The 20544-nt window shown below is 41.9% G+C and overlaps 1 protein-coding gene across 1 annotated transcript; it reads right to left on the bottom strand.

Annotated features, from left to right (window-relative positions):
- Positions 1-2327: 2327 nt before the first annotated feature.
- Positions 2328-13314, bottom strand: LOC115766885 (homeobox protein unc-4). Its single transcript, XM_030710956.1, has 4 exons — positions 12589-13314; positions 4412-4590; positions 4154-4293; positions 2328-3572 (listed from the first exon to the last, which is right to left on the bottom strand). The coding sequence occupies exons 1-4, from the start codon at positions 13013-13015 to the stop codon at positions 2885-2887; spliced, it is 1434 nt and encodes a 477-aa protein (XP_030566816.1). The 5' UTR covers positions 13016-13314; the 3' UTR covers positions 2328-2884.
- Positions 13315-20544: the final 7230 nt, after the last annotated feature.

Genomic DNA, 20544 nt, shown 5'->3' with positions numbered 1-20544 from the left:
GCTGAAATACTTTAACAGATAGTTATCTTCCCCCCACGCTTCCTCATACCCTTTCCACAATTTATTGGTACCCTATCTTAAAATATATATACATACATACTAGCTTCTACTATTATATATATATATGTACATACTGACTGCAAAATTCACTATAGTTACCTTATGTGTTGAAGGTGCACGTTAAGACGGAGTTTCGGGAAATTCCACCCGCAATTGTGGAGAAAATAGCGAAAAACGTTTGTATGAATCTTTTTTGTGTACCATCCGATCGGCCTGGAACTCATTTTCAAGGATCTTTTTTAACATTTATTTGAGGGGTGTTTCACAATTTTCGAAAAATCCAATCCTCCTCAATCATTTGAGACGTGTTTCACATTTTTCGCAAAATCAAAGCTTCCTTGGTGGTAACTACGATTCAACGATTTTTTTTCGCGAAGTTTTAAGTTTACACATGTATATGTATGCCTGTTTGTACATACATGTACACATGTTTGTTTTGTACATATGCAAGCACGCATGCATGCGCACATGTATGCATGTATACGTAAATACATACATACATACATACATACATGCATATATACATGCATACATACATGCATACACACATGCATGCATACATGCAAACATGCATACATGTATACATGCATGTATACATACATACAAACACATATACATACACACATACAATGATACATACACACACACATGCATGCATACATGCATTCATACATGCATGCATATATACATACATACCTATATACATATAAATGTACATACATGTATACAAAAAAACCAAAAATAAAAAAAAAGGCACTACACTGCTGCGAAGCATGAAAAACTGCAGAGTCTACTTGAATTCTTGAGAATCGAGGAGTAGAGCACTTGGTAGAAATTCGTAAAATTTAAGTTTACAAACTTAGCACAGCGACAAATAAGCGTGGTCTGCGCTTGGTACTTGAAAGCAAACATACATGCATACATATATACATACACACTAACACACACACGCATACATACACACCCACACAAACAACAACCATCTATATATGTATATGTATCGGTCAAAATTCAACCGATTTTTACAAGGTGTGCCTCTTTGTTCATGGCTTGGTTCTAGATCAATTCGACATCGAAATCTGGCAGCATTATTCTTATTTTTAAAATTAGTTTAGACTTCTTTTTACTCTCTTACCTCGAACTTACTTTGCCTATCAAATAAATACTCTTCGTATCATTTAATGTGCAACACCTGTCTTGAATATTGTACTACTTCCATCCGGGATATAGAAACGGGGAACACTCTCGTTCAATGAACTTGGCCAGAAAATACCCTGTGGTCAGATTAGAGGCACACTGAGTATATGTAAGCCTTAAGCGCCAGGCAAAGCATAAATAACGATGAATATCGATATACGCAAAAATCGATAAGCATTCGTCTTCTTGATATCCTTTCCAAATAAGTTTATGAGTGCACCAGGAAAGTCTGAGCTGCTTGCTTCTCTCTCTCTCTCTCTCTCTCTATCCTTGGTGTATCCGGCACTAATAAGAGTATAAAACTCTCTCCAGCCCGCGCCATCAGCTTCGGATTCATGTGCATCTATTGGTGCGACATCGCAGAACATTTCTCGCTTTGTATTTGTATTTTTTACAGCTGGCAATTGATTTGTTTCTGCCATATTTTTATGTGCCGAGTGACAAACCGATTTTTAATACGCTGCATAAAAGCCGCGAGTCCATTAACTGCACATTCGCTTCCGATAAAAAAAAACACGTTTGCTTCATTTATGCGTATTTTTCATGCCGTTTTATATTGTTTTCATTTTATTTTATTGAATTCTTCGCCAATTTTATATGACCACAAAAAAAAAAACATTATTTTAGTGTCGTTTTTTTTTTTTGTTTTTGCTTGTTTTTACAATATGTTTTTGCTTTGTATTTTTGTTGGACAATATTTTTGTTAATTTATTTTTAAATACAATATATGTACTTTGCATTCTATTTGTAATATTCTGTGTGTCTCATATGTGTTATGTTTAATATGTACTGCTTCTTCTTGCTCACTTTCTGTGCACTTTCTGTTGATTTTTACAGCAAAGTCGTTTGAACAGGACAAAAAAAAATTTACTCATATTTCTTTATATTTTTATCTGTTTTTTCTGTTTTATTTTTTTGCTAGTTTAAATTACATTTTTACAGACACGCACGCGCACATGCACACGCACACACACACACACACTCAGGCAGCAAAAAAAAACTTATTCTCTTATTTATTATATATATATATATATATATGTATATATATATCATATTTATCGTTAATATTACCATTTCTTATAAGCATTGCTTAGCCACACGACAAAATTGGGAGAAAAAAATTGTTTAAAAAAAATTGTTTTAAGCATATCTTAAAAATAATATAAACTGCGCACTACGAAGCTAATTTTAGTCTCTCTTGGAACAATTAAAAAAAAAAAAAAAAATGGAATAAATAAAATCACTTAGCTAGATTTAAGCTCGGAGCCCAGAACTGGAATAATGTGTGAAAAGTATAAGCTAATAGTAAAAGCCAGTGGGAAAAAGTCAAAGAAAACCCTTTTAAATGACGATAGATTATAATTAGATTAAGGATAAGAGCCGAAAAGAAAACAATGAGAAAGAAAAAAAAAACAAACACAAAATGAGCAAAAACATTTAGGAACTCATAATTCAAATGACAAGGAAATTATAGTTAAAGACAACCCAACCCTGGGCCAAACAGCTCCCAGCAGACCTTTCAGGTTAGGTTGAAGCGAGCCCAAACACCAGACCCAGTCCAGAGCCAGACCCCGACCCAGCTCACATCCAGATCAAAATCCAACTGTATTTGATGAGCTGGACTGCCTCACGTGTTGTTGAAGAGCAGGGATTCGATGCTGAACGGATTGCTGCGCCGCATGCTGATGGGCGAGGTCTGGTGGACAAGATTGGCCGCCGCGGCGACCGCTGCCGCCGCCGAGCTGTGATGCTGTGTGCTCTGCAGGTTGAGTTGATGGAATGCCTTGGCTGGAAAGAGCAGCGATTTGGGCGAGGCCGATTCCTGCGCCGACAACGAGTCCCGTTCCTCCGCATCGCCAGCGTCCGACTGCTCCGCATGCATATAGCCAACCCCAGCAGCAGCGCCGCCTGCACCACCTGCACCGGCTGCCCCATTGCTGCTGTTGTGCAGCGTCGGTGGCGCTACGGAGCTGGGGCTGCCCAGGCTGCCGCCGCCGCCAATATAGCTGCCGGCACGTGAACTGTCCCCGTCCGCATCCAGTATGCCGCCGCAGTGGGACAGACCGTGATGGCCGGCGCCCATGCGTGGTGGACTGACCGCATCGCTGTCCAGCTCGTCGTCGCTGTCGGTGCCGCCCACCACATCGATCTGTATGCCATCGTCCTCCAGATCGGAGTCGGAGAACGTGCCGTTCGCCTTGTGCTGTGATATGTATTCGGCCTTGAGCGCCTCCAGGTCAACGGTGATGCCCTTCGCCTGCAGCTTGCGCGCCTGCCTATCGATTGCCTTGGCCAGCTTCTTGCGCCGTCGCGCTCTGCAAATATCGGAGCACAGACCAAACAATATGTTAGGATTGCCATTCAAGGTAGTTCCAGAAATGTCTAGAGAGCTGCACCTTTCCTGTTTTCAATCTACTTTCAGTCTGATTTTCTATACCTAATACCTCCGATTCTTTCTACAGAAATAAGTATATGAACTAGTTTTTCCAATTTGATAAGATTTTGCCCATTTTCAAGAATTTTCTGCAATTATCTATGTATCCGAATAATCTAAATTGGGCTGTTAATATTTGAAGCCTTAATCTGGTTTAGTTCTTTTTTTAACCCAATGACAAGATTTCTAGCTACATTTAGCTATTTTTTTGGCAGCTCGTTTACAAACTTTGGAGCTAAAACAATTAAAATTGTCAAGTGGCTTAGCTCAAGTTTTCTAGCTAAATTTGAAGGGAAGCATTACACATTTTGAACTGTTTTAGCTATTTTTCTTGGCAAGCCTGTTTATTGGCATTTTGTGCACAGCTAAAGCTAATTATATTTGGCCAGGCGCAACTACCGGATATTTGCCTATATTGCAGCCTGAAGGCCTATTTGAGGAAAGAGGTCTATAAAAACTTACCGCTCCTTGGCCTTCAGCTCGTTGGGAGGAATCGGTTCGCCGCTGCAGGTCTGCGGCTGTGCATTGTGTGCGGGTCGTCCGGGACCCTTTTTGGTGTGTTCGCGCTTACGCACCTTGGCACGTCGATTCTGGAACCATACCTATCTGGAACAAAGCGTATAATCTCAGCAAAGATGGCCAAAACGTGGCCAACCAATAGGCGAGCTGGCGAGCCAAAGAAGCAGAGGCAGTCGCTCGAGCGATTGCAACTGAACTCACCGCAACTCGCGACTCCTTGAGATCCAGACGCATGGCCAGGGCCTCGCGCATGAATATGTCCGGATAATGGCTGGCGGAGAAGGCGCGCTCCAGTTCCTCCAGCTGCCACGAGTTGAAGTTTGTGCGCGAGCGTCGACGTTTCGCGGCGCTGCTGTCGTCATCGCCGTCTCCGGGAAAGCCTGCAACATGTGGAACGAATTTTTGTTCGGGCTTATTATTGAAACTAATTGCGGTTGTTCAAGCCAAAACTAAAGCCAACAAATGCCCAGAGGGACACAGGGCAGAGGGAAAGGCTCGCTCTCAGTTTTTGTATTTTATTTTGTGGCCCGTTTTGTGAACCCTTTTCGCTTGAAACTAATGCCAAACGCTTTGTTATCCCACTAAACGGCGCCCTAATCAAGTGTTGGTAAATTATTTAAATTAACTTAAAAGGCATTATACAGCACACACACACACACTCGCACACACTCGCACACACAATACAGATGCAAATACAATTAGAGAAAATACACATAAAATGCATAAATATTCATAATCATATATTTCAATTACATGCGCCCAGCGGTCCCTGATAGAATGTATCCATGGCCACACCGAGAGCACATGTCCCCCCCAATCCTCCGATAGCCCTGCCCTCCCCTAATCCAGCACCCTGCCCTGGTGGCGCCCTTTAACACATTTACCACATCCTGGCTGGCAGTTCCCATTTGCAATACAAAACAATTTAATTACGCTTCTATTTGGACCCTTTCCTGGCCTCGCATAGTTTTCTATATGCCCAAACAGGGGGCGTGGCACACACAGAGTCCGAACTGCATGCAAGAGCTTGGCAATTTATCAAATTAACTGCGATCGGGCCAAGAGAATCGCACAAAAGCCGACAAAAGCCAAAAAGGTGTTGCGTTTCGAGACGCTTTCAGACTGGCCCCAAAAAAAAAACAAAATAAAACAGCACGGGTCAGCTGCATAGAGCTGAACTTGGCACAGAATGTACACATATTCGAGATGCATGTTTTGCTGCTACTTTACTCAAAAATAATTTGTTGCACGTGAACATTTTTCGAATACTTTAAAAATATTTTCTTTATTTTTATGCTTTTTTTCATTTGCTTTCATTCAAATTTGAAGGCGCTGTCAAAAATATTTTGGTACATTTGAAAACTTTTCGAAATTTTAGAAAATATTTTTCGAATTTATTACGTTTTTTCTTTTAGTTTCTGATCTTTTTTTCTTTATAATTTATTTAAGCTTATTTTTGTTGTATGAGGAAAATGGAAATGGATCGGTGAATCTTTAAAAAGACGTGAATTGGTTTACGGCTTGTCTCATTCGATTTGAAATATTGTTCAATTTTAGTAAGGATTGAATTTATGAATGGGTCAAATTGTTTGATTCTGTTTTCGATGCGAATGCCCTCTTGAGCGGGCATATGGCTTGGGTTGAAAATTTTTAAAAATTGTTTTTGACTTAAACTGGTTCCGCTTCTCGTTTGGAGTGGTTCAAAGATTGATTTACATTGATAATAATATAAGAGAGATAATAAGAGTTGTCCTTTTTTTGAATACTATATCAAATTATTTGATTGTTTTGAGTGTTACGAATGTGTTTGTTTGAGCAAGCTTTCATTGTATTATGCCTCTGAAGCGATCCCTATCAAACCAAGTAATCACTTTGAGCGCATTCGATATCAACTTAAATAGCGCTTGTTGAATAAACATAAATTTATTGAAATTATTCGCTACATAGCTTGACTTAAGTTATTCATGCACAAAATGAATACACACTCGCGCCGATTGTTGCCACTTTGTAAACACACACACACAGACACACACACACACACACACAGGCACGCACACATATCCTTAGAGCAAGCGAGCGCCTAATGGGCGCACGCTCCCTTAAGAACTAACACCGCTTGTTGCAACTGGGGCACGCCCCTAATGAATGGTTTCGTTCATTTCGCTGTTAAGTGTATCTAATTATGCGCAAGGCGCTGTAACGTTTTGCCGCAACGCTTGGGCAAAGCGACAAAGAACTCGTTTGTTTTAAACGACGCGACGCGACGGTCAGTGCGAGTGTGTGTGCGTGTGTGCGAGTGTGTGTGTGTGTGTGTGTGTTAATAACTCAATAACAACACCAAATACACAACAATAATAGAGACATTAAAAGCAAAGCGACAAACGGCAAACGCCAAACAAAACGTTTGCACAGCCAAAGGGCGCAGCGTTGCCACATTTCAATGATTGTGTGCGAGTGTGTGCGAGTGTGTGCGAGTGTGTGTGTGTGAGTGCGTTTTGTGAGGCAGTCTGGCATGCACACAAAGTGCATTCAAATGACTTAATAATAACAGTCGCTCTCTCTGTGCATGTGTGTGTGTGTGTGTGTGTGTGTGTGCGCACATAATTCATGTTATGCTTGCCGTCGAGCGGGACGTGTGTGTGTGTGTCTGTGTGCGATGGGGTGGGCGGGGGGGTAAGGGCGGTATTTTGTGATTTGTGCTGCAAAAAGGATAATTGAAATTTATTATGATTATTGCGCCCACCGTGCGCCAAGTGCCAAGTGCAATGTGGCACCATCTTGCAGGCGTGTGCTGCATTGCTATTGCTCTGCAATTTGGCAACGCCGCAAAACGAACGAACTGCCCTAACCTCAAACTGCATGGCAGCATGGCAATTTGCAAAGGCATACAAAATCACAGCGAAAACGAGCCGCATGCATGCCACAGACACATTCCGTGGCATATTAAGTTCGTTTACAGCCGAGCAATCTAACAGTTGCACACCCCCAAAAAAAAAAAAAACACAGCCCCTGACTCCGACCCCGACAACGCCCCCTACCCCACCCCACAGACAGGACGCGCGGGCCACTTAAGTCATAAAAATTAAGGCAACTACAAGCATTGCACGAGGGGTTGGGGGCGTGTCAGCAAGAAGTTGAGAATATGTAGCTGTACGACATGCCCATGTTAAAGTCAAAAGGGTGTGTCGCCCGTTTCGGGTTGATTGGGGGTCTATTTTTTACAAGCAGCTAATACCTAATTGCAGGCAAAGGCAAATGTTTAATGCCGGCTGCATGCTAATCAAAAGCACCTCAATTGAATTGAATAAAAAAAAACAAAATAAGACGGGCATTCGCCTGCACACACTCAAGCATTGCGAATAACCCCAGGGCTAACATGCAATTCGAGTTACAGCAAAGGATTTGATTGAATCTCAGTTTGCCATTCAATCAATTCATGCATGTCATTCATTCATGTTCCTACTCACTGTTCTCTCTCTCGCTCTCTCTCTCGCTGACATTTGTTCCTCTTGCTTTTTCCATTCTGCTTTGTGCTGCATTCGTAAACGTTTTGCTTAGTAATGAAAGGGACTTAATTCCTTTAAAACATATGCGTACGCGCAAACTTTTGCTTAATTAATTATGCTTGTACTTGTACTTATTTAATCCTCTCTCCCCTCTCTCCCTTTTTCGCTCTTTTTAATTAAGTTCCCTTTTATATTGCTTCCGTAAATGTCTGTTGACTGATTCTTGAACTCAAAGTTCACGTATTTAATTCTTCTTTATGTCGCATCCGTAAACTTTTCCGTTATTTTATACCTAGTCAGTGTTAACTGATTAGAGAACTTTCTTGTGTAATTATTCTAGTATAGCATAACTTGATTTCCGTCCGTTTTGTACCCCACCATTGACCCAAAAACCTCATTACGAGACGGAAATACTTTTCAAATTGAAATCAAATCTATTTGCCAGCAGCGATTCATCATCTGTCAGACGTCGTTCACGAGCCGGAAGTGCCTCTGCTTCTGCTGCTGCTACTGCTGCTGCTGCTGCTGCTGTCAACTCCTTCAGCTCATTTCAAATTCATTACGAATAACAGCAAAAGCACAGTTGCAGAAGAAGAAGAAGCAACAGCAGCAGCAGCCGCAAAAGACGAAACAAAATGGCGGCGCCAAGCCGAAAAATCGCATGATAAATGATTTCGATCGTTTTATGACAGTTTCTTCATTTCCGGCATGAAATGAGCAAAAGCAGCCAAAAAGAAAAGCGGAGGGAGCATGGCCATGTGACTCTGTTGTTGATGTGCCCCAACACACACCCGCCCCCGTCCCCGTCCCCGTCACCCCTTCAACATGACGTTGCCGCACGTTGCAAGCGTTTTTCATTTCTTGCAGCTCGCGCCGCAAAATGATTAATGAGCTTTGGCAACGACACAGCTGAAGCGTGCTCCGCGCTAACCCCTTGCCCGAACCGATCCCAACACCCACCCACACGCCACGCCCCACCCACAGCTGTGGGCGCCCATGTTGGGGCGCGGGGAGACTCGGGACTATCTGCCATCGCGCGTTGGCTAATCAAATTGAATCAAATCAAATTAATAATTACATTTTAAAATGGCGACGCAGGAAGTGGGCGCTGTCTGGGCACGCCACGCCCCAATCCCACTCCCCACGCCCCCCCTCTCTCTCTCTAGCCATCGTTACCGCGCTGCTTGGCAATTAATTAAACGTACCCCGCAGTCGCAGGCCAAGTGCAGTTAATAGTCAGAGGAGAAACGCAGCAACAACAAAAAGCTGCTCATTTCGAGAACGCGCCTTGCATGCCACGCCCACGTGCTAACGCCCCCCACAGATCGCGTCGCATACTGGCGCACTGGATATATGCATTATGGCCGTAATTACACCAACTAGCCATCATTTGTTAATGCTAATTGGCCAATGAGCCGCCGCCGACTCCAGCTGGCCAAAGTCACCCGGCTGGCTCTGGGCCCGGCCTCATTGGTCCCGCTGAGCGAGTCGGCAATCAGAGCGCATGAATGAGCTCATCAATTTGGGCCAAGTGATTGTTGCTCCACAACTGTGGCCCAAGACAGGAGACAGCGGACAGAGCGAGACGGGGAGAGACGGTTAAATCTCTCCCGAAATGGACTTGCAAGAGAACTCAGGCATTTTTTTATATCTGGCATCATTTAATCAAAGCCAGCAAAGACCTCCTCTATGCCCAGCTGCAGCTGTGCTGTGTGTTCTCGAATAACCTCGGTGCCTATTGTCCGATCATTTGCAAATTTGCATTGCATTTATCTGGCATTCTGGATTGTGCGTAAATCCGAAACCCCAAGAGTTGCAATATGCTTCATCTGTGCTACCACATCAAAAGATACTTGTCAAATTTGGTGAAACCCTAACTCGATATCTGGAGCTTGATATCGATTTCATGGAAAGTTATCGATAACTTGTCTCTGTAGTCTGTGAACAGATGGACCGACACCGTCAAGAGTACATATATAAATATTTGCACAAAACTAATACACCCTATTTACCATATTCAGTAAGTTTCTGATGTAACAACATGCTTAGAAAAAGACAAATAGTTAATATAATAACATAAATCAATATCGAATACTGATAATCCAAAATATTTGCTTTCGCATAACAAAATTGATTAGATTGTCTGAAAACTAAAAGCCCTACACTCATGGGCTGGTTATTTTGTTATCTTGAATAATGTACTGTAATCTGTATCGATATCGGGAACAGGATGATTCTTTTCGGATAACTGAATTCGTGTCGTTTGGTTTTAAGGAAGAAACTTTGGGAAATGGCAAAGCCATAAATATTGATAAATCAGTAAATAAACAAGTCCCTCTACATGGGCTTGGTAAAGCTATCGTTAAGTTATCGCTGCCTATCGATAAATAAAAGAATATCTACAAAATGATTATGAAGTATCGATTGGCATTCTTTTTCTGCAGTTAACTAAATTGCAGCCAATAAAGTCTAAATAATATGGCTTCACTTAAAATCATCTAGCTTTAAATGTTTTAGACTTGAGTAAAAACTGAAATGGTCAAGCAAAGCACATCGATTTATCGCATGAATGGCAATATGTAAATATTAGGAATAACTCGAAGACAAGGCTCTAGCAAAATATAGCTATAGCTCTAATAAAATGCAATATCAAGAGTGTCTAGTCTCTAAGGATCAGACGAATAAATGGCAACATGCAGATTTGAGGAATGTCTGGTCCGTATGAGTCAAACAAAGTATATCGATAAATCGAAGAAAAGTCAATATCAAGATAATTGCAATATCTGATGTCTTAAGATCAACGAATTCGAAGGATGGGCCCTTAAGCAATGTCAAGGATATGCATTATACTGAATTTAATTATTTGATCCCAATAAGTCTGGCTGGCCCAATTCTGAAATTTAAGCAGACTTTAAGCCCCAAGATCAAAGCAGTCAAATAAAAAGCTCGAACAAAACAAAACGTTTCTTTGTGATATCAGAAGAAGGTAACTTAACGAATTTGTTGGATTCTCGAAATGTGAATGGGAAATGCTTGTAGACACTCCACTAAAAATGTGCCTAATGATGCGCATGAATTGACACATGACCAGCTCATGGCTGACTACTGTTATTGTCATCCATTCAGTTGCGAATCCGAGTCCGAATCCGAATCCGAATTCCAATTTCAATTCTTAAAGCAAATTTTTATTTGCAGCGACCTTCAGGCATCGAGCCGGGCTTCGGTTTCAGCTTAAATAGTAGTTCTCGAGCCGGAGCAAAAGCTACTTTGTATGCGAAAAGAAAGACGAAAATTCAAATAAAATATAAACAAAAAAATATATATTAAATCAATCGGATTTTACATAATAAACGCTCGCTGATTAGCTAAATTAATAAATACATTTTTTAGGTAGCAAAAGTCAAGCGACTGGCAAAACTGACAAGCCAAATACATTTATGGGACGGCTAATTGAATGAATTACCATATTGCTACGTGCATCAGATAACGAACCGGACGAATCTTAATCAAAATAACTAACTATGTCTAATCGCAACAGTCCCACCAAACCCACCCATCCGCCCATCCACCCGCCGCACGGCCCGCTCTGGATGAGGACTGGCGTTTGCCAACTGACCTCCATGTTGTGTGCGAGACGCTGACGCCACTGTCAAATGCAACGACAACGCATTTCTCCTTAACTTTATGATACCCTGTACCCCTTGAAAAGTCGACAAATAGGTTGGTTGGTTTGAAGCGCAGTTGTTTAGCACGGGGAGGATCGCCTCTCCCAACGCCACACGCAACTCGAGTTCATTTCGAATCATCGACAACTCGTTCGATCTCTGCAAAATCGATTAAAATCGATCTTCGCTTCAGCTAATAGATCTCATTAACCATTAAAATTCCTGAAATGGTCCCATATTGGTTTTGGGCACAAGCATGCGACAGGCAGAGGGACGCCTTTCGTTCCTCTCGAATCATAGATAGCTCGTTCTTTTTTCGATAAAATCGTTTCCTATCGATTTTCACTCTAGCTGCCGTAGCTGTTTTTCTTTTCGAGTGACTCTTCAATATTCCTGACTTTTTAATTAAACACCTAATTTTTGGCCCAGGATCGGAGTTATATACTCCATACAAGCCATAAGTCCATTTCTATTAGACTTTGAATAGTTAATGATAATCTTGGATATCCTAAATACTTATAATATGTATATATATATGCGATTTGGTATAATTCCGATACCGTGAGTTTCTATTGACAGCGATAATTTACTCTTTCAAAGCATAAAACGCATAATCATCGGCTTATAAAGAATATATAGGATAAATAGAAAATATATGGTATATAGGATACATAGGATATATATGGCATATATTATATTTTCAAACTTTGTTCAATACAAATTTAGAACGAAGCTGTTTGAAAAAAGTAGCAAATATTTTTTTCTAGAAAATCGATTTAGGATCAATATATATATAATCTATAAAAAATTGTTGAGATACTATATATGTATATATATTTCCCTATATTCCCTATCAGAGGACGAAACTGATTCTTAACTTTCTGACTCGTTCGACCCAAATTGCATTATTTTGAATTATCGATAATTAATTCGATAATTAATTAGAAAATAATCGATGTTCAATTGGAAGAACATGATATTGTCATAACAATATACTTCTAAATATGATAAAACATCTAGAACTGGATCTAATGTGCATAAGTATAGCAAAAAGCTGTATCATCTCGAAGATGGAATGTTAGCTCTGGGATCCTCTGCTATATCCCGGCGATATCAGCTCAAGAGTAAATCGTCGCTAGAAACCCAACGAAAGACCAACATATATATATGTTTACTGCTCCGATTCAAGCCGAGTCTATGCACTTACCGCCGTCCTCGTTGGAGCCCTCGCTGGGCGGACCCGCCGGCGGCAGGCTCTGCCGGTTGCCAATCATGAGGCGATGCTGTATGGTGGCCACGGTGCTGGCGACGGCGGCGACGGCTGTCGTCTGGGCGGCGCTGACATTGCGCAGCGCCGCGGCGCTCAGCCCGGTGAGATTGGCGAACGCATTGCTGGCATTGACCGCGGCCATTTGGGTAGCCGCCGCTGCTGCAGCGGCTGTGGTGGGATGTCCGCCGGCCGTTGCCTCGAAGCGTGGACGGCCCAAAAACGAACCGTTCGGCCCAAAGACGCTGGGCATGTTGAATTGCAGAAAGGAGCCCCACGGTGGGACGCGCACGCCGCCGGGCGCCAGCTGTGCGGCGGCCGCATAAAGCTGCAAAGCGGCCGTCGGATGCAGTCCCTCCGACGGCATGGCGACGGAGGCGGTGATGCTGCCGCTGCCGCTGCTGTTGCTGCTGCTGCTGCTGCTGTTGCTGCTGCCAGCGGCTGCAGCTGGATTATGTGGAGCGGAGGCGCCGCTCAAGCGTTGCTGCAGCTGCGGCGGCGTGGCGGCCAAATGGCTGTGCAGGCTATGACCGTGACTCGAGCTGTGACTCGAGCTGTGACTCGAGCTGTGACTTGTTCGTTGCCGCTTAAAATCCGTTGGATCGCAGCTGTTGTTGTCCTCCTGCTTGAAGATGAAGTTCTTGTTGTTGCTGCTGCTGCTGTTGTTATTGTTATTATTGTTATTGTTATTGTTATTGTTACTGAGCTTTTTGCTCTCCGTTGTTGTTGCGCTTGTTCGTGTTGTTGCTGTTGTTGGCTGTTGTTGTTGCTCTAGTACCATTATGGCCCACGCCTTAAAGTTGTTCAACACACGGACACGCACTTAACACTGGACACACGTGTATGCACTTGTCCCATCTGGGCGCCGTTTGCCGTTAGTTGCAGTTAAACGTGCCCCCACAAAAAAAACAATAAACATTTATCTACACACACACACATATATATATATATATGGATATATATATTTAATTTGATGGAACACACAGAGTTGCGTTTCGCCGTCGGCCGGCGTGCAAAAATGCAAAAACAAAACACACAGCACACTGAGCGCGACTCTCAAATTTATAGTTTCAGCCGTGTGTGTGCGTGTGCGTGTGTGTGCGAATATATGGACAGACAGGGAGTGTGGGCGAGAGCGAGTGAGAGGGTGCGAGTTTGTGTGTGCGAGTGTATGTGTGTGTGCGACAGCGGCTAACAGCGGCAGACGACGCAAACGCTCGCAATGAAAATTCAATTTGAACTGAGCGCCGCTGACGACGCGCCAAGCGAGGAAACCAAAAGTTTCACGCTCGGCTGCGTCAGCGTCAACGTCTGCGCCAGCGAGAGAGCGAGAGAGCGCCCCGAAAAGAGCGAGCCAGACAGCCAGGGCACAACCACCGCACCAACACCAACCAAAACGAGCAGCGGCAGCGCAGTCAAGCGCAAGCAGAGATTGTTGCCATGTTGTTGCGCTCGCTTTTCAGTGTGTGAGCGGGTGTGCGCGCTTGTGTATGTGTGTGTGTGTCGGTGTGTCGGTGTGTCGGTGTGTCGGTGTGTGTGCGAGCGAGCTGGAAATTCATCAAAAAGCAACAACCACTTAATTTTTATATGCGCAGCGTCGCCTGTTTCAATTTTGATCAACTTGCTGCTGCCGCTGCTGCTGCGCTGCTGCTGCTGCTGCTGCCAACGCTGTGGCGTCGTCCCTGGGTAATTCATTAAAAAAAAACTGCTGCCTTGCCTGTGTGTGAGTGTGTGCTTGTGCCTGGCCATTTTCAATATGGAGTCACTGGTCGCCGGCTTGAGTGCGAGCGAGACAAACAGCTATCGTCTGGGCACTTTCATTGGCTGTTTGGCTGCTTTATGAATACTGGGAATTTTTGCAGTTGCTGAGGCGCCATTGCCAAAAACGACTTGAAGAGTTTTCAATTTTCTTTTGGCTGCAAGTGTGCGTGCGTACTTGTGTGTGTGTGTGCAACTTCTCCAAGGGCGGAGTTATGCAGCATTTTTCAATTTGCGCCACATCAAATTATTATGCTCCACTCTCAGCCAGCGTCGACGCGGCGCATTCAATTCGACCCCCCCCCCCCCCCACACACGACACACGACCCACGACCCACGACCCACGCACACACACAAACACACGCCCTTAAGCAGTCCCTCTGCGCTGCGCTGCGCTACGTTTGCTGCTTCCAATAACCATAAATGGCAATTTCGCAGCGCCAAATAGAAAATGAAAATTCGTTAACAATTAATTAGCAAGCGATATTTTCTACGCCCCCTCACCCCCCCAACAACCCACCCACATCTATATCTACACAAGCAGCCTAAGAAAAACGCGCGCGTTTCTTGCGCGTTTCTTAACATTTTAACTATTTGGCTTTACTTTATATGTATATATTTGTATTTTTTTATTTTGGCACTCTTTTCAATTAAAATGTGTGTGCTCTGGACCCTTGGGAGCTGCAGCCTGCACTCGGCCCGGGTGCGAGCGAGCCAGCTATAGCCCGATGCGAGCGGCAGACACAACGGCGGCCAATTTGCTTTTAATTTGTTAACATAAACGCCTCGTTCTCCTGCTGCGCCTACGCCTGCGACTCCAAGCCGAGGCTACAGCTTCAAGTCGTCTCTGTGTCTGTGTGTGTGTGTGTGTGTGTGTGTGGCCTGCGCATGAATCATTCATTTTATTAGCGCTGCTAGCGGCGACGCCGACTGCGACTGCAAGAGCAGCAGCGACGCAGCACTTAACCCATTTGCTCTGCTCAGCATCCCAAAGCCACCCTACCCTACCCACTCTCCCCCCCCCCCCCCTCCCCTCCTTCTACCAACAGCAAAGCTGGCTAAAAGCTGAGCAATCAATGTCATTGTTGTGGGGGCGTCTGTAAAGCATATTTTTTCGTTAGTCCAAAAGCTCGCCAGCCACCCCCAAAAAGTCGCCAGTTGCCGGTTGCCACACCCCCCAATCTAGCCACCCCTCCCACTCCTCCCCGCTCTGTATGCTCTGGCCGTTGCAGTGTCAACTGTTTTGTTGGCAGGTTACTTAATTGCTCTGCTCTTTGCGCTGCTGCTGTGTCAGTTGCTGCAGCTAGCCCCAACCACCCCCCCAACCACACCCCCGCTCAATGCTCTTCTGAGAGCTGCCTCTCCCCGCCTTCCTGCCCCTCTCACTTTTTATCTCTCCTGGAACCGCTCTGTCAAGCTGTTCCGTGTCACATGTGTCTGCTGGTGTTAATTTTATTAATGACATACAACGCCAGTGTCCGACACTGAGCACCTCCCACCACCCCCCACCCTCCTTGCCTACCTATACGGTACCCCTCCCCCACCGCCACTCGATTACCTGTCGGCCGCTCTGCGCGTTGTTAATACAATTTTCATGCGTACGAAAACTTAATTAATTCTGCTACAGTTTGTTGCAAAAAGTTTTTCCCATTTTCCAGCCCACCCCCACACACAGTTTTTCGCCTTTATTATATTCTGCTGTTGTTTTTCGCCTCGCACAAAATGGCAGCCGTCAGCTGCAGCGTGTTGAAGGGGCAAGTTTTCACCCTGCGCCCACACAGCTGCAAATCAAATGAATGAATTTTAATTATTTTTTGTGGTTACCCTTATCCACCCACCCCCCCCCCCCCTGCTTCAAAGCAAGCCAGAAATCAGGAAAAAACAGGAAGAGAAATAGAAAAATGGGCAGGCGAGAAAACAGAAGAGAAAAGCGAAGAAAAGTTTTTGGTAAAGCGAAAAGTTTTTGGAGCAGGTAGCTGGCAAAGTTTTTCTGACTAGCCGGAAACAGGAACATAAGCCCCCGGGAGACTTGCCTGCCACATGCCACATGCCACAAGAGCGGAAATAATATGAAAAACAACCAGTATATATAAGAAAAAAGCAGAAAGAAAAACAACACAAGAGCAAAGCACAAAGATATGAGGCCAAGCGGGGGCAACGCGAGGATTTCTATTTCTATTCCTTATATTATATGATATGGAAGGACGCGGAGTTCTTAGTTTATTATTGTTATTAGTATTAGTATTATTGTTTTTGTTATTAGTATTAGTTTTAGTTTTAGTATTAGTATTAGTATTAGTATTAGTATTAGTATTAGTATTAGTATTAGTATTAGTATTAGTATTAGTATTAGTATTAGTATTAGTATTAGTATTAGTATTAGTATTAGTATTAGTATTAGTATTAGTATTAGTATTAGTATTAGTATTAGTATTAGTATTAGTATTAGTATTAGTATTAGTATTAGTATTAGTATTAGTATAGTATTAGTATTATTATTATTATTATTATTATTATTATTATTATTATTATTATTATTATTATTATTATTATTATTATTATTATTATTATTATTATTTGTATTATTATTATTATTATTATTATCATTATTATTATTATTATTATTATTTTTCTTATTATTATTATCATTATTATTATTACTCATTATCATTGTTAGTATTATTATTATTGTTATTACTCATTATTATTGTTAATATTATTATTGTTATTACTCATTATCGTTGTTAATAATTATTATTTTTCTTGTTAATATTTTTATTATTATTACCAATTTTATTATAATTATTATGTTTCATTAAAACATTGTTTCTACGAGCAACGCCAAAAATAATCCCAAATAAAAATAAATAAGGAAAAGTGAGAGAGTAAGGACGTCTTCGGCATCCCGAAGATGAAATAACCTTCAAGACATTTCCCATTTGCAGATATGTTTGCATAGTAAGGTCCGTAAAAGCTGAATTGGATGGAAATATCTTGGAATACCGCACACTTTGACATACAAGAACCTAGGTAAGCTTTTGCATATAAGGTGAGATCATAATAAAAGATATGTTGAGGATGAAAACAGTTTTCTTATGTTATATTGGTCTGATTCGGAGGAATTCGACATATCTACTGTCTGCAGCAGGAAGACGGGCCTAGGCAAAGTTTCAAGACGAAAGCTTAAAAACTAAGAGACTAGTTCACATAGAGACAGAAGGGACGGAGGGCGGTTGGACGAACAGATGGACGGACAGACAGACATATAGACGGGCAGACGAGCAGACGGACAAGCATGACTATATCAACTCGTCTTTTCAATTCAAAAAGTATTTAAATACAACAAAAAATTCTCAAATAAAATATATATGATAATATTTTTTTTTATATAAACTGCAAACTAGAGTATCTATAAACAAATTTCTATAAAACGCAGAAGAGAATAAGATAATAAGAAATAGGTGTAAATATATCAAGAAAAGCATAGGAAGTACCCTTTATACTATATATGACTTTTGCAAGATTAAGTATTTCTGCATTTATCCAAAATATATTGAGAATTATAAGCTTCGTTTCGCTTCTATTTTTTTTTTTTTTTTTTTACTTTTTAGGAGATTTTTTTATCTGCGCTTATTTCAATTACAGCCCCAATTGAATTGACATGAAATTCACTTAAAATATTATAAAAAAAAAAATAATAATAAAATCTACTCTTTAGCGCAAATTCCGCATATAACACAAATAATACAAATATGCAGTGCAAAGCCCCAAAGAAATATCGTCATAAGATTGCGCTGGTGCAGGCGTTCGGGCAATACTGGGAAATAAATGTCAATGAAATACTGGGAAATTTCATGCTCAGTCTGGGACATTTACTGTGGCCAACAACTGACAATTGCTGCGATGCTTTTGCGAGTGCTTCGAGAAATTGCCGTTTGATTGTCACATCAAGTGTTACCAGGGGACGCTCAAGACAATGATATGGGCATAAGAAGAAGATGAAGATGAGAAAATAGAAGAATATGTTGATGATGATGATGATGATGATGATATGGGAATAGAGTACAGGAAATTGCAAACAGTTAAGACCCGCTTACTAACTGTTTATAAAAATTCAAGAGATCTTCTATCTAGAGATAGACTGCAAAGTATGATTAGATCTTGATGAGAAGGATTCTGAGGCTAATGGAGCTAGTATTAAGAGAATATGAGAAGATACGATATACTTATATAAATAAGACGCGAGAAGCATAAGCGAGCAATTCTTCGAAGAATTATTCTTAATTAGGCACAATATTAATAATAATATCATTTTTAAGGTATTTGTGCGTCTGTTAATCGAAATAACATCCAAAAACAATTAATTACATTCCAAAGAATTATATATATATGCCTAGTTCCACTGCCCTTCTCTCCCTTTATCTAGCTATACCTCTGTTTCTCCCTCTCTCTTTGAACTTTCCTTATCTAACATCGATAATAGAGCTTATTTATGAATCATCATGATAATCATCATATCATCGATATCATCGATCTAAGCAATTTGAAACTTATCGATAACTAACATACGAAAAAGATGCTGCAAAACAAACTGTTCTCTGTGTTTTTCTTTCTATCTGCCTTTCTCTCTCTCTCTCTCTCTCTTTCCATCTCTCACTTAACTTGTTCCATCTCTAATCTATTAGAGTATATATTAATGCTGATATCGATCAACCCAAGGAGAGTTTTATCGATAACTACACTAAAAAGAAAAACCTACAATATACTTCATATTATCTTCCGCTCTCTGACTTTCTCTATCACTTTCCTTTTCTCCTTCACCCTCAACTATTCCCATTCGTACAACTATTGGAATAATATCGATAACTTTATTAAGAAGACCCTATAAAATTAGCGTATTCCTCTGGTTTTTTCCCTCTTGCCCCCTCGCAATCTCTCCCCGCTCTCACAGCCAGTTTCATGTCGTATTTCTTTCGACTAGCTTCTCAGTTGAATTTTATTTATAATATTTTGATAAGTAAAATAGTTTTTAGCTTTTTGAATTTGTTCAGCTTGTGGCAGGCTCGAGGCACTTGCCACCGATTTGCCATTAAATTCTCCATTCGGAGAATTGCAACAGTTGTGCTTTCAATTAAATCAAACCGCAAATGGCCGTGTTAATTGCTCGTCAATGTGACAGGGAACAGATAGACCATAGCCATAATGTGGCCGCGGCATATCAAAACTCAATGCCACGCCCACTTGACACTGAATGCGGCAAGGATCAACAGATGCAGCGCAACATATTCGAGCTGATTATTATAATGTGTGCTCTTTATTTTCATTTTTGGCAATGGAACAGCCGCAAAACAAAAAAAAAACAACACAAAACAAAACACATGTGTCGCTAATTTGGTACGGCAACGGGGCCACGCCCACTGGCCAAACCAACACACACACAAAAGGGGGCAAGTGATGCTGCTGCTGCTGCTGCAGTTGCTCGTAAAAAATCGGCTGAATGCAGGCCAGGACAACCCCTCAGTGAATGTGCCCCTGGCCCTGCGCCTGCGCCTGCTCCTGCTCCTGCCTGTAGCGCTCTTCCTCTTCTTCCTATTGTTGTAGTTTTTGTTGTTGTTGTTGTTGCTGGTGCTGCCTGCATCCAGCAGGCAAAGTCAAGTCACACGAAATTATGGCAATTACGTTAAGCAGCCATTTATTTTTATGAGCCCACGAATTATGAATAATTGCGGCAACAACAACAATCAGAGAGACAGGGCAAAGCTAGTTATAAGGGGGCAGCGGGGAGGCAATGGCCAGGCTATGTGGGGGAAGGGGAGGCGCTGGTTGTGGAGCAGCTTAGCCACACACACACACACACACACACAGAGCTCGAAGCTGATGCTTGTCAACAATATCGTTAGCACACAAGTTCGAAACTTCATTTGACACTCGACGGACAAATGATAAGCAAAAAATCACAAATGAACGACTACGCAATACCCTATACATCAGTTCAAAGTACAAGAGAAAGCGAGGAAGCTTTGTCTTAAGCTTTCATTTAATAAAGCTTTAATAAACAACATTCGAAGAGTATGATCAGACAAATATACGACTACGCAAATACTCTATATGACAATTAAAAAGAAAAGCGAACACAAC

The sequence above is a fragment of the Drosophila novamexicana genome, unplaced genomic scaffold (assembly GCF_003285875.2).
Source record: "Drosophila novamexicana strain 15010-1031.04,08,12 unplaced genomic scaffold, DnovRS2.1 tig00001270-arrow-arrow-pilon, whole genome shotgun sequence".
NCBI classification, from domain to species: Eukaryota; Metazoa; Arthropoda; class Insecta; order Diptera; family Drosophilidae; genus Drosophila; species Drosophila novamexicana.
The sequence above is the reverse complement of the archived record's forward strand: the minus strand, read 5'-3'. Positions and strand labels throughout refer to the sequence as shown.

Excerpts from the sequence above, each read along its gene's own strand:
- LOC115766885 (XM_030710956.1), bottom strand. The coding sequence starts at position 13,015 with ATGCCGTCGGAGGGACTGCATCCGACGGCCGCTTTGCAGCTTTATGCG. Across the intron at positions 4,591-12,588 it reads GGGCTCCAACGAGGACGGCG|GCTTTCCCGGAGACGGCGAT; the intron begins GTAAGTGCATAG and ends CACATGTTGCAG. Across the intron at positions 4,294-4,411 it reads TCAAGGAGTCGCGAGTTGCG|GTATGGTTCCAGAATCGACG; the intron begins GTGAGTTCAGTT and ends TGTTCCAGATAG.